At 45.9% G+C, this 11,546-nt stretch overlaps 1 protein-coding gene across 1 annotated transcript; it reads right to left on the reverse strand.

The window, feature by feature from the left end:
- Positions 1-1,532: 1,532 nt before the first annotated feature.
- Positions 1,533-11,134, reverse strand: LOC145349258 (interleukin-1 receptor type 2-like). The gene is made up of 6 exons (XM_080197752.1): positions 10,745-11,134; positions 8,515-8,610; positions 6,228-6,293; positions 5,651-5,786; positions 2,567-2,703; positions 1,533-1,848 (listed from the first exon to the last, which is right to left on the reverse strand). The coding sequence occupies exons 1-6, from the start codon at positions 10,776-10,778 to the stop codon at positions 1,808-1,810; spliced, it is 510 nt and encodes a 169-aa protein (XP_080053878.1). The 5' UTR covers positions 10,779-11,134; the 3' UTR covers positions 1,533-1,807.
- Positions 11,135-11,546: the final 412 nt, after the last annotated feature.

Genomic DNA, 11,546 nt, shown 5'->3' on the forward strand with positions numbered 1-11,546 from the left:
AGCGTGGCCAATCCGCCTAACCTGCACATCTTTGGATTGTGGGAGGAAACCCACACAGATTCGAGGAGGACATGCAAACCACACAGACAGTGACCTGAGCCGGGAATCAAACCCAGGTCCGTGGAGTTGTGAGGCAGCACTGTGCCACTGCCCTGCACCCCCTTGCCACTTTTACTCTGGAGCCTGACACACCGCTCTCTGTTTCCCATTTCCAATTCACGATTAAGTCAGTTTGCACTGTCCTTGATGAGAAACGGTTCACTGTTGTCTCAGATGTTAAGTCTGACTTTGATCTGAACTGCTTGGACTCTTGGCAGTGTGGAAGATCAGAAGGATCTTGGGGCCCGAGGTCATAGGACGCTCAAAGCAGCTGCGCAGGTTGAAGCTGTGGTTAAGAAGGCGTATGGTGTACTGACCTTCCTCAATCGAGGAATTGAGTTTAGGAGTCGAGAGATAATGTTGCAGCTTTATAGGACCCTGGTCAGACCCCACTTGGAGTACTGTGCTCAGTTCTGGTCGCCTCATTACAGGAAGGATGTGGAAGCTATGAAAAGGGTGCAGAGGAGACTTACAAGGATGTTGCCTGGATTGGGGAGCATGTCTTAGGAGGATAGGTTGAGGGAGCCTTTTCTTCTTGGAGAGAGGAAGGATGAGGGGTGACCTGATAGAGGTGTATAAGATGTTGAGAGGTATTGATTGAGTGGATAGTCAGAGGCTTTTCCCCAGGGCTGAAGTGGCTGCCACAAGAGGAGACAGGTTTAAGACGCTGGGGAGTAGATACAGAGGAGATGTTGGGTAAGTTTTTCACAGAGTGGTGGGTGCGTGGAATGGGCTGTAGGCAATGATGGTGGAGGCAGATTCGATAGCGTCTTTTAGGAGACTTTTAAATAAGTACATGGAACTTAGTAAGATAGAGAAGGGTTATAGGTGAGCCTAGTAATCTGTAAGGTAGGGATACGTTTGACACTTTGTGGGCTGAAGGGCCTGTATTATGCTGTAGTTTTTCTATGTTTCTATGCTTCACTGCTGTGACGGGCTGAACCCTGGTTGGAGGGATGCCAGTGTGGAGCAGCAGGAAAGACGGGCACAGATTTGGGATTCAGCAGCACAGTGGGAAAGTAAATGTTTAGTCACAGTGCAGAGAGATTTAGTTCATCTCAAGACAAGCACAGTATGAGGCAGTGGCACAGTGGTAATGTCACTGGTCTAGTAATCCAGGGGCCTGGGTGAATGGTCTGGGGCATGGGTTCAAATCCCACCACATCATTCAATTCAATTTTAAAAATCTGAAATTGAAATCTAGTCCCAGAAACAATGACCATGAAAATGTGGATACTGGAAACCTGAAATAAAACCAGGAAGAGTCGGAAATACTCAGCATATCTGGCTGCCCATTACGCAAACCAGCCTCCCATTCATTGACTCTGTCTACACTTCCCGCTGCCTCTGCAAAGCAGCCAGCATAATTAAGGATCCCACCCACCCAGACATTCTCTCTTCCACTTTCTTTAATTGGGAAAAAGATACAAAAGTCTGAGGTCACGCACCAACCAACTCAAGGACAGCTTCCTCCCTGCTGCTGTCAGACTTTTGAATAGATTTACCTTGCATTAACTTGATCTTTCTCTACACCCTAGCTATAACTGTAACATTACATTCTGCACTCTCTCCTTTCCTTCTTGCCTCTGTACTCTATGAATGGTATGCTTTGTATAGTGTACAAGAAACAATACTTTTCACTGTGTCAATACATTTGACAATCAACATCCGAGTCAGAGTTCAATGAAAACTAGAATTCTTACCAGTTTCATCTGCGTCGCCCAATCTGCGAGAATGAGATCTTTCTCACTGTAATTTAATAACAAGGAGAGAGAGAGAGAACTTTAAACCATGAGGTTTTTATTCAGTTATTACCAGTTGCAGTACAACACTGTTACTGTCACCTCTCCCTCCCTCACATTGACCCATCAGTCAGGATGGCAGGAACTGAGGTGGGGAAAATAAAACTTAAACAACTTGGAATGTGGACATCAGCTCTGGCACGTTCAAACCAGATGTTCATTGTTGCATTTGGCTTTGATACTTCAGTTGAACATGTCCATCCCATTCAGAGCCGCGCCGTCAGAGGGTCGGTGCCGAGGGAGCGCCGCGCCGTCAGGGGGTCGGTGCAGAGGGAGCGCCGCGCCCTCAGGGGGTCGGTGCCGAGGGAGCGCCGCGCCCTCAGGGGGTCGGTGCTGAGGGAGCGCCACACTGTTGTTGTTAAATTCTCCCTCAGTGTACCCTAACAGGTGATGGAGTGTGGCAACTAGGGGATTTTCAGAGTAACTTCATTGCAGTGTTAATGTAAGGCTACTTGTGACACTAATAAATAAAATTTAACTTTAATGATCCCACATTTCCCTAAATTAGATCAGTAAGTATTGTTCATTGGTTTAAAAGCAGTTCAGGACACACTGAGGTGCTTGGAAGATGCTGTCGAGATGCAGGTTTTTTGGTTGGTAACTCAGCCCTCACCGTGAAGCTGCTCCTGATTGTGCAGCAATGCCGCCACCTGCTGTTCACTTACCTAAAGTGATGCTCATCTCTGAGCTCCCAGTGAGACTCATCACAACACACACAAAGTTAGTCTTAAAATCTTCTGGTGTGACCTTGGTGAACTTCAGATGCTTCTGAATTACAGTTTTCCCTTTATCAGTCAGGAACCTATTGGGGATGGATAAAATGGGACATGGTGATTTCCATTGGAAATACTGGCTGACCAACTGGTTCCTGTCCTTCAAGCTCAATGATGTGGAGATGCCAGTGTTGGACTGGGGTAAACACAGTAAGAAGTCACCTGGTGTTGTGAGACTTCTTACTGTCTTCAAGATCAATTGCAGAGAATGCCTTACTGATCCCTGAGGAGGATGTTTACCTCAATTCTCACTTCTCATGACAAATATATAATCATTGTCATGAGCCTCATGTACAACTATCTCTCAAGGTCTCACCTCTTTCCCTCTAACATCTTCCATATCCACAATCCTCATTTCTCTCAGCTCCTCCCACACTGGCCCCTCAATTTTAACCATTCCGCTACTGCGGGCTGTATCGTCAGCTGCCGAGGCCTTAAGGTTGATTCTGAGACCAGGGTCCTGAATCTCAACAGAGGGAACTATGATGGTACGGAGGCATGAATTGGCCAGGATGGACTGGGAAAAGTTATTGGAAGAAAAGACAGTGGGGAATTCCAGAAGTTGTTTATTCTGTTTGGCTCAAGAGTGGTAAGGGAATTGTGATCAAACCATGACTTACAAGGGAAATTAGAGATAGTATCAGATTCAAGGAAGAAGCATACAAATTGGCGAGAAAAAGCAATAGGCCTGAGGATCAGGAGCAGCTTAAAATTCAATGGACGACCCAGGGATTGATTAAGAAGGGAAAAATAGAATATGAAAGTCAGCTAGCTGGGAACATAAAAACTGACTGTAAAAGTTTCCATAGGTATATAAAGAGAAAAAGATTGACAAAAACAAATGTAGGCCCTTACAGTCAAAGACAGGAGAATTCATAATGGGGAATAAAGAAACGGCCGCAGAATTAAATTTATACTTTATTCATGTCTCCCTTTGTGAAGACTGAAGCAATGTACCAGAAGTGCTGAGAGAAACAAGTTTTAGTGAGGAGCTGTAGGAAATCAGCATTGGCAGAAAAGTGGTTTTGGGGAAATTGATGGGATTGAAGGTGGATAAATCTTCAGGTCCTGATGATCTTCATCCCAGAGTACTTAAGGAAATGGCCCTAGAAATAGTAGATCCATTGGTGGTTATCCAAAATTCTTTGGACTCTGAAATAGTTCCTCCAGAGAGTAGCTAATGTAAGCCCAATATTCAAAAAAGAGGGGTGGAGAGAAATCAGGAAACTACAGAGCAGTGAGCCTAACGTTGGTACTGGGGAGGCTGCTGGAGCCCATTATCAAGGATTTCATAACTCGGCATTTGGAAGGCAGTGGGATAATCAGACAAAGTCAGCATGGATTTATAAAAGGGAAATCATTCTTGACAATTCTATTGGAATTCTTTGAGGATGTACCTAGTAGACTTGATCGAGGAGAACCAGTGGATGTGGTTTATTTAGACTTTCAGAAGGCTTTTGGCAAGTCTCACATACAGTAAAGTTAAAGCATATGGGATTGCAGATAATGTCTCGAGACAGATAGAAAGTTGGTTAGCAGATAGGAAGCAAAGAGTTGGCATAAATGGGTCTTTTTCTGATTGGTAGTCAGTGACTAGTGGGATTCTGCCGGGATCTGTGCTGGGACCCCAACTGTTCACATTAATATATTAATGATTTGGACGAGGGAACTGACTGTATTATCTCCAAATTTGCAGATGATACAAAGTTGGGTGTGAGGATGAGCTGTGAGGAGGATGCAGAGATGTTTCAGAGTGAATTGGACAGGCTGAGTGTGTGGGTATCTGCATGGCAGATGCAGTATAATGTGGATAAATGTGAGGTTTACACTTTGGTAACAATAATAGGAAGACAGATTATTATTTGAATGGGTGTAAATTGAGAGAAGTGGATACTCAGCGAGACCTGGAGCCCTCATGCCTCCATTGCTGAAAGTAAGCGCGCAGGTACAGCAGGCAGTAAAGAAGCCAAATGGTATGTTGGCCTTCATAGCGAGGGGATTTGGGTATAGGGATAGGGATGTTTTGTGCAATTGTACAGGGTGTTGGTGAGGCCACACCTGGAATATTGTGTGCATTTTGGTGTCTTTATCTGGGGAAGGATGTCCTTGCTACAGAGGGAATCCAGCAAAGGTTTACCAGGCTGATTCCTGGGATGGCAGATCTGTCATGTGAGGGGAGACTAAGTCGGTTAAGATTATATTCACTGGAGTTTAGAAGAGTGAGAGGGGATCTCATAGAAACTTATAAAATTCTAAACAGGGGTAGACAGGGGAGATTCAGAAAGAACGTTCCCGATGGTGGGGGAGTCCAGAACTAGGGGTCATAGTTTGAAGGGGTAAACCTTTTAGAACTGAGTTGAGGAGAAATTTCTTCACCCAGAGGGTGGTGAATGTGTGGAATTCAATCCCACAGAAAGTAGTTGAGGCCAAAATGTCGTGTGATTGCAAGAAGAAATTAGATATACTCTTGGAGCTAAAGGGATCAAAGAATATTGGGGGGGGGGGGGGGGGTGGAATCAGGATATTGAATTCAATGATCAGCCACAATCAAAATGAATAGCAGGGCAGGCTCGAAGGGCTGAATGGCCACCTCCTGCTTCTAGTTTCTGTTTTTCTATGTTAGGTCTGGAATTCCCCCCCGGAACCTCTGTCTCTCTCTCTCCTCACTTTAAGATGCTCCTTCTGGTCACCTGACCTATTTTTGCCTAATGTGCCTCTGATCTGTCTGTTGTCACTGCCATGGCCCAATCCTGGCGCAGATCGTCTCCCCAACCTGCTCCCGGTCTGCTGCCACCTCCGCTTTGTCCTGAAGGTTTACAGCTCATTCTTCAATATCTGATCCGCATCGCTGTGTGATTGTGGGGGGGGATTGGACAGTAGGTAAAGGAGGGGGGGGGGGGTGGATTGGACAGTAGGTAAAGGAGGGGGTGACCTGGGGATCTTAACCCTGGATTGTTTTCAAAAGTGTGAACTTACTCTTCCTTCCCTTCTTTCACCCTGCCATCCTGGAACAGGTCCTCGATGAATTGCTGATTGGCCAGCCAGTAAATGATTGTGGAGTATTTGTCTGAGCTGCTAGTGAGAGCCCTACAGGTCAGTTGCAGTGACTTTCCTGTGTGAAGATAAAGATAGAGTTTGTAAATGCCGCAACAGTTCAGGGGTAACGTTGATCATAATCAGGATTCAGGTTCGAGGTGTTTCACTGTGCCCCAGTGGGTCCAACTCTCTTCCTAGAGACAGGAAGTTTCAGATTCAAGTTCCATAGTCTTCAATCTTATAAACAAGGCTGACGATCCCAGTGCATTACTGAGGGAGCGCCGCACTGTCAGAGGACCAGTGCCGAGGGAACAATGCAATGACCCTCTGACAGTGTGGAACTCCCTCAGTGCTGAACTGTGTGCGTCAGTCTGGGGTCACATCTGAAACTACAAGTGTAGCTCAGCACAATCTGGCCACACAGCCAGTGTCTCTCACTCTGTCCGACAGTGACATTATCAATTGCATCAACAGTTTACACACCATTGGCTTGTGGACAAATGAAGGATGTACTTACCCAGCTCAGCTCTGACCCGTGTGTCAGTTGGTACGATGATTGCTGGGGGAGCACTTCCTGCAAACCCTGTGAAGACAGAATCAAATCATTTCAACATGACCGAGAGATAACAGGGGCCTGAACACCACACAGTCTACATATTGCAAAGCAGCACAACAAGAGGAGGCCATTCAGCCCATCGAACCTGTACTGCCATTCAATTAGATCATTGCTGATCCGCATTTCACCTCTGTCCAATCACCTTGCTTCCTATCTTTGCCTAACTAAAGGATCTAATTTTGAAATCTCCACTGGAGGCCCAGCCTCAGGGCGGAGTGGGTGGGTGTGGGCAGAGGGGGGTCAGATTCTCACTCCCTTTTGTGTGAGGAAATACTTCCTGACTCCCCCCCCTCTCCCGGTTACAGTTCTGGCTCCTAATTTTAAAGTTCTGTCCCTTTGTAACATCCGAATATATGAATTAGGAGCAGGAGGAGGCCATTTGGCCCCTCAAGCCTAGTCCACCATTCAATAAGATCATGGGTGATCAGATTATATTGCGAATTCCACATCCCCCAACCTACCCGATAACCTTTGGATTCTCTTACACAATAGGATTCTTTGTAATTTAGCCCTTTTACTCCAGTGCCCCTCTCTCAGGACAATACACCCACCCTCAGCTTCTCACTGGTTTGAGGGTGAGAGCTGCTGCCAATCAAACTGTGGGGTATTTCCCCAATTCACCACATGAGGGGCAAAGATAAATAGCTTGGAGCAGGCTAGAAGAGTGTTGTGTTTCCAGTACCAGACTGGTCACCCAGAAAACGAGTTCAAATCCTGCTGGGGAAGTTTGACAATTTGCTTTGGAATAAAAAGCTGGGATCAGCTGGGTGGCACGGTGGGGTAGCACTGCTGCCTTACTGTGCCAGGGTCCCGGGTTCAATTCCAGGCTTAGGTCACTGTCTGTGCAGAGTCTGCACATTCTCCCCACGTCTGTGTGCTTTTCCCTCTGGGTGTTCCGGTTTCCTCCCACAATCCAAAAGGTTACATATACTGGCCGTGCTAAATTCTCCCTCAGTGTACCCGAACAGGCGCAGAAGTGTGGCAACTAGGGGGTTTTCACAGTAACTTCATTGCAGTGTGAACGTAAGCCTACTTGTGACTACTAAATAAAAACTTTAAACTGTTCCAATGTAGGAAATGCAGCAAGATCCCATAAAGAGCAGTATGTTAATGAGCCATTAATCTGGATAAACTGGGATTTTTTCCCTGAAGTGAGGCTGAGGTCTTATAGAGGTCTATAAAATAATGAGGGGCATAGATCACTGGATAGTCAATATCTTTTCCCAAAGGCAGGGGAGTCTAAAGCTAGGGGGCAGCGTAGGTTTAAGGTGAGAGGGGAGAGATACAGAAGTGTTCAGAGGGGCAATTTTTTCACCCAGAGGGTGGTGAGTGTCTGGAACAAGCTGCCAGAGGTAGTAGTAGAGGTGGGTACAACTTTGTCTTTTGAAAAGTGTTTATACACATCTTACTCATGTAACTATCTAGAGGGATATGGGCCAAATGTGGGCAATTGGGACTAGCTTAAGTGTTTAAAAATTGGGTGACCTGGACAAGTTGGACTGAAGGGCCCGTTTTCATGCAGTAAACCTCTATGACTCTAATCTGCTTTTGGGATGTCGACTGAAGGATAAATATAAACCGGCACTGGGCAGAATTCGCCTGCCCTCTTTCAAACTAATTCTTCCACATCCACCTGCACAGGGAGACGGGATCACAGCTTTAGGTCTCATTGGAATCACAGCACCTCCAGCAGCACCCTCCCTCTGCTCTGTACTGGAGAGTCAGCCTTGATCTTTGTGTTCAGGTCCTGGAGTGGAATTTGAACCCAGAACTTGTGATTCAGAAGCCTGGGTGCTGCCAGCAGATCCACAGCCTGTACAAAGTGGGACTTGTGGGACTTGTTTTGGTTGGCTGTTGGGAGTGGGGCTGGAAGCTGACAGGTAATTTCAGGGATTCCCTTTTTCCCTCATTTCCGTTGGATGTTTTTGCTTGTCCCAGGAGATGAGATGGTTGTGGAGCAGTGGGGGAAGGGAATCGGGATCCTCCATCCATTATGAATGCGGCGCTAGCTCGATGCAGTAAAGCTCTTTTCCTCCTATATTTGGATATAAATCTATTCTCCACCCTGTCTGCTCCCTGCTACAGCTCAGCTCACCTCACCACAGCAGAATAGAGCAGTGATTTTCAAGCTAACCATCAGCCAAGCAATGGGTTTCATACTGGGGAGTTTCCAGCTCAATAAACTCACTTGGATTTTTGTTTTCATCTCCTGAAAATTGAGCAGTCACGGATCCGCTGCACAACATCAACAAGGGCATTGCGACAGACCACACTGTACCCTGCCCTGAAATAAAAGAACAAACAGAATTTCAAGAAAATAGCCTAGAATATTTTTTTTAAAAAACACTTATTGTTCAGTTTTAACTCATTGACTCAGTTAATCACATCCTTGTTTCCAAGACACAAGGGTTCAAGTCCCAATCCAGGACGTCGGCACTAAAGAAATCAAGGATGACACTCCAATGCAGTCCTGAGGGAGCGCTGCACCGTCGGGGGGTCAGCGCTCCCTCCGCGCCGTCAAAGATGCCATTTTTTTGGATCAGACGTTAAGGGAATGTCCCATCTTCCTGCCCAGGTGGGTGTAAAGTATCCGTGCGCTATGGAATTCCAAGGAACAGCTACTCTTTAAGATGTTCAACTTACTGTTTGGAAACATTACATTTTCAATATTAAGGAGAAAACTTGCACTAGGTGAAGGGCAGAAAGCAGAGAAACAAATTAATGTAAAAACAAAAAGCGCCGGAAACACTCAGCAGCTCTGGCAGTGTCTGTGGAGAGAGAAACAGATTTAACGTTTCAGACTGATAATCAGAATTGTTTCAAACAAAATTTGGAATTCAGATTCAGCAACTTGGCAGGAATGGGAGAAAATGGATTGTTTTACCAAACAGCCCGAGAAGACGAGATGAACTGAATGAACTCCTTCTGTGCTACAATATTCCATTTGGCCCATTGTGCTGATCCAGCAACATGACAGACCTTTCCAACTTCTACAGATGCGCCATAGAAAGCATTCTTCTTGTTTGTATCACAGCTTGGTCTGGGCTCCTGCTCTGCCCAAGACCGCAAGGAACTACAAAAGGTTGTGAGTATAATCCAATCCATCACGCAAACCAGCCTCCCATCTGTTGACTTTGTCTACACTCCCTGCTGCCTCGGAAAAGCAGCCTGCATAATTAAGGACCCCATGTCCTCTGGACATTCTCTCTTCCACCTTCTTCCTTCAGGAAAAAGATACAAAAGTCTGAAGTCACGTACCAACCGACTCAAGAACAGCTTCTTCCCTGCTGCTTTATAAGACCCTTGTCAGGCCTCATTTGGAGTACTGTGCGCAGTTCTGGTCGCCTCACTATAGGAAAGACGTAGAAGCTATTGAAAGGGTACAGAGGAGATTTACAAGGATGTTGCCTGGACTGGGAGGCATGCCTTATGAAGTTAGGCTGAGGGAGCTGGGTCTCTTTTCCCTGGAGAGACGAAGGTTGAGAGGCGACCTGATAGAAGTTTATAAAATGTTGAGAGGAATAGATAGAGTGGATTCTCAGAGGCTATTTCCCCGGGTTGAAATGGTCGCTACGAGAGGACACAGATTTAAGGTGCGGGGAGGAAAGTACAGAAGTGATGTTAGGGGTAAGTTTTTCACTCAGAGGGTGGTGAGTGAGTGGAATCGGCTGCCATCAGTGGTGGTGGAGGCGAACTCGCTGGGGTCTTTTAAAAGACTTCTGGATGAGTATATGGGGTTTTATGGGATTGGGGGTTATAGATAGGTGTTGATGTGATCGGCGCAACTCGTGGGCCGAAGGGCCTGTTTGTGCTGTAGTGTTCTATGTTCTATGCTGTCAGATTTTTGAATGGGCCAACTTGCACTAAGTTGATCTTTCTTCTATACCCTAGCTATGACTGTAACACTACATTCTGCACCCTCTTGTTTCCTTCTCTATGCACAGTATGTTTTGTCTGTATAGCATGCAAGAAACAATACTTTTCGCTGTATACTAATACGTGTGACAATAATCAATCAACTCAAATTATATCAAATCAAAAACTAATCCTGCTCTCTCACCTGTGACCCCACAGAATAACATTTTCTGAATGTTTCTCCTTTGGAAAGTTCCTATTGATTCTGCTTCCTCTGCCCTTTCAGGCAGTGTCTTCTAGATCACGACAACTCGCTGCATAAAACAGAACGTTCTCCCCTCTCGTTTTTGAGTCAATTACCTCAAATCTGGATCGGTAGGTTCCTAACCTTCCAGTCCTGGGTAATGGTTTATGATTGTCATCCTAACAAAAGTGATTTCAGTAGATGATAAACGGTGGCAGGAGAGTATTTACCAGAACCTGTCCAATATTTATCTATCAAGTTTAATATTTTTATGCTTTCTACCATTTTTAATCATAGAGAGAAAAGTGCGAATCCTCACCAGTCCAGCGCTTCCTGAAGTTCTCGGCCGTCATTGGCAATTGCCTGAATTGTGGAGCTTTGCACAGTTGATGTCAGATCTCCGATCATGTCTGTCAGGCTGTGTGTTTATATCTTTACAAAATCACTTCCTTACCTCGTCATAAACCACATGACTTCCTTCGTTACTTTATTTTCAGTTTGTATTTTCCTGGCGCTGGTTGATGAGCTGTCACTTACTGCTCCTGTCAGTGACGTCAGGGGAATTGTATGGTGCCCAGTCCAGGGCAGCGAGTGACACCCGTGTTTGATAAGGTGCCTCACAAAAGGTTGCTGCAAAAGGTTAGGGTGCACAGAGTTGGGGGTAAGGTGTTAGCGTGGATAGAGGATTAGTTGTCTAATAGGAGGCAGAGAGTTGGTATCAATGGGTGCTATTCTGATTGGTGGTTGGTGACTAGTGGAGTGCCGCAGGGATCGGTGCTGGGGCCTCAGCTATTTACCATTTATATAGATGATCTGGAGGAGGGGGCTGAGTGTAGGGTGATGAAATTTGCTGATGACACGAAGATGAGTGGAAAAGCACATTGCGCAGAGGGTGTGGAAAGTCTGCAGAGGGATCTGAATAGGCTGAGCGAGTGGGCGAGGACCTGGCAGATGGAGTATAACGTTAGCAAATGTGAGGTTATCCACTTTGGTAGAAATAATAGTAGGAGGGATTATTATTTAAAAGGCGAAAAGCTGCAGCATGCTACGGTGCAGAGGGACCTGGGGGTCCTTGTGCATGAGTCGCAAAAACCCAGTCTGCAGGTGCAGCAGGTGATCAA

The sequence above is a fragment of the Carcharhinus amblyrhynchos genome, chromosome 10 (genome assembly GCF_965287045.1).
Source record: "Carcharhinus amblyrhynchos chromosome 10, sCarAmb.v2.hapA, whole genome shotgun sequence".
NCBI lineage: Eukaryota > Metazoa > Chordata > Chondrichthyes > Carcharhiniformes > Carcharhinidae > Carcharhinus > Carcharhinus amblyrhynchos.

Coding starts and splice junctions, on each gene's coding strand:
- LOC145349258 (XM_080197752.1), bottom strand. CDS start 10,778: ATGACGGCCGAGAACTTCAGGAAGCGCTGGACTG. Junction 6,294..8,514: donor AGATGAAAACAAAAATCCAA/GTGAGTTTATTG, acceptor CTGTCTTCACAG/GGTTTGCAGGAAGTGCTCCC. Junction 5,787..6,227: donor ACGGGTCAGAGCTGAGCTGG/GTAAGTACATCC, acceptor ATCTTCACACAG/GAAAGTCACTGCAACTGACC.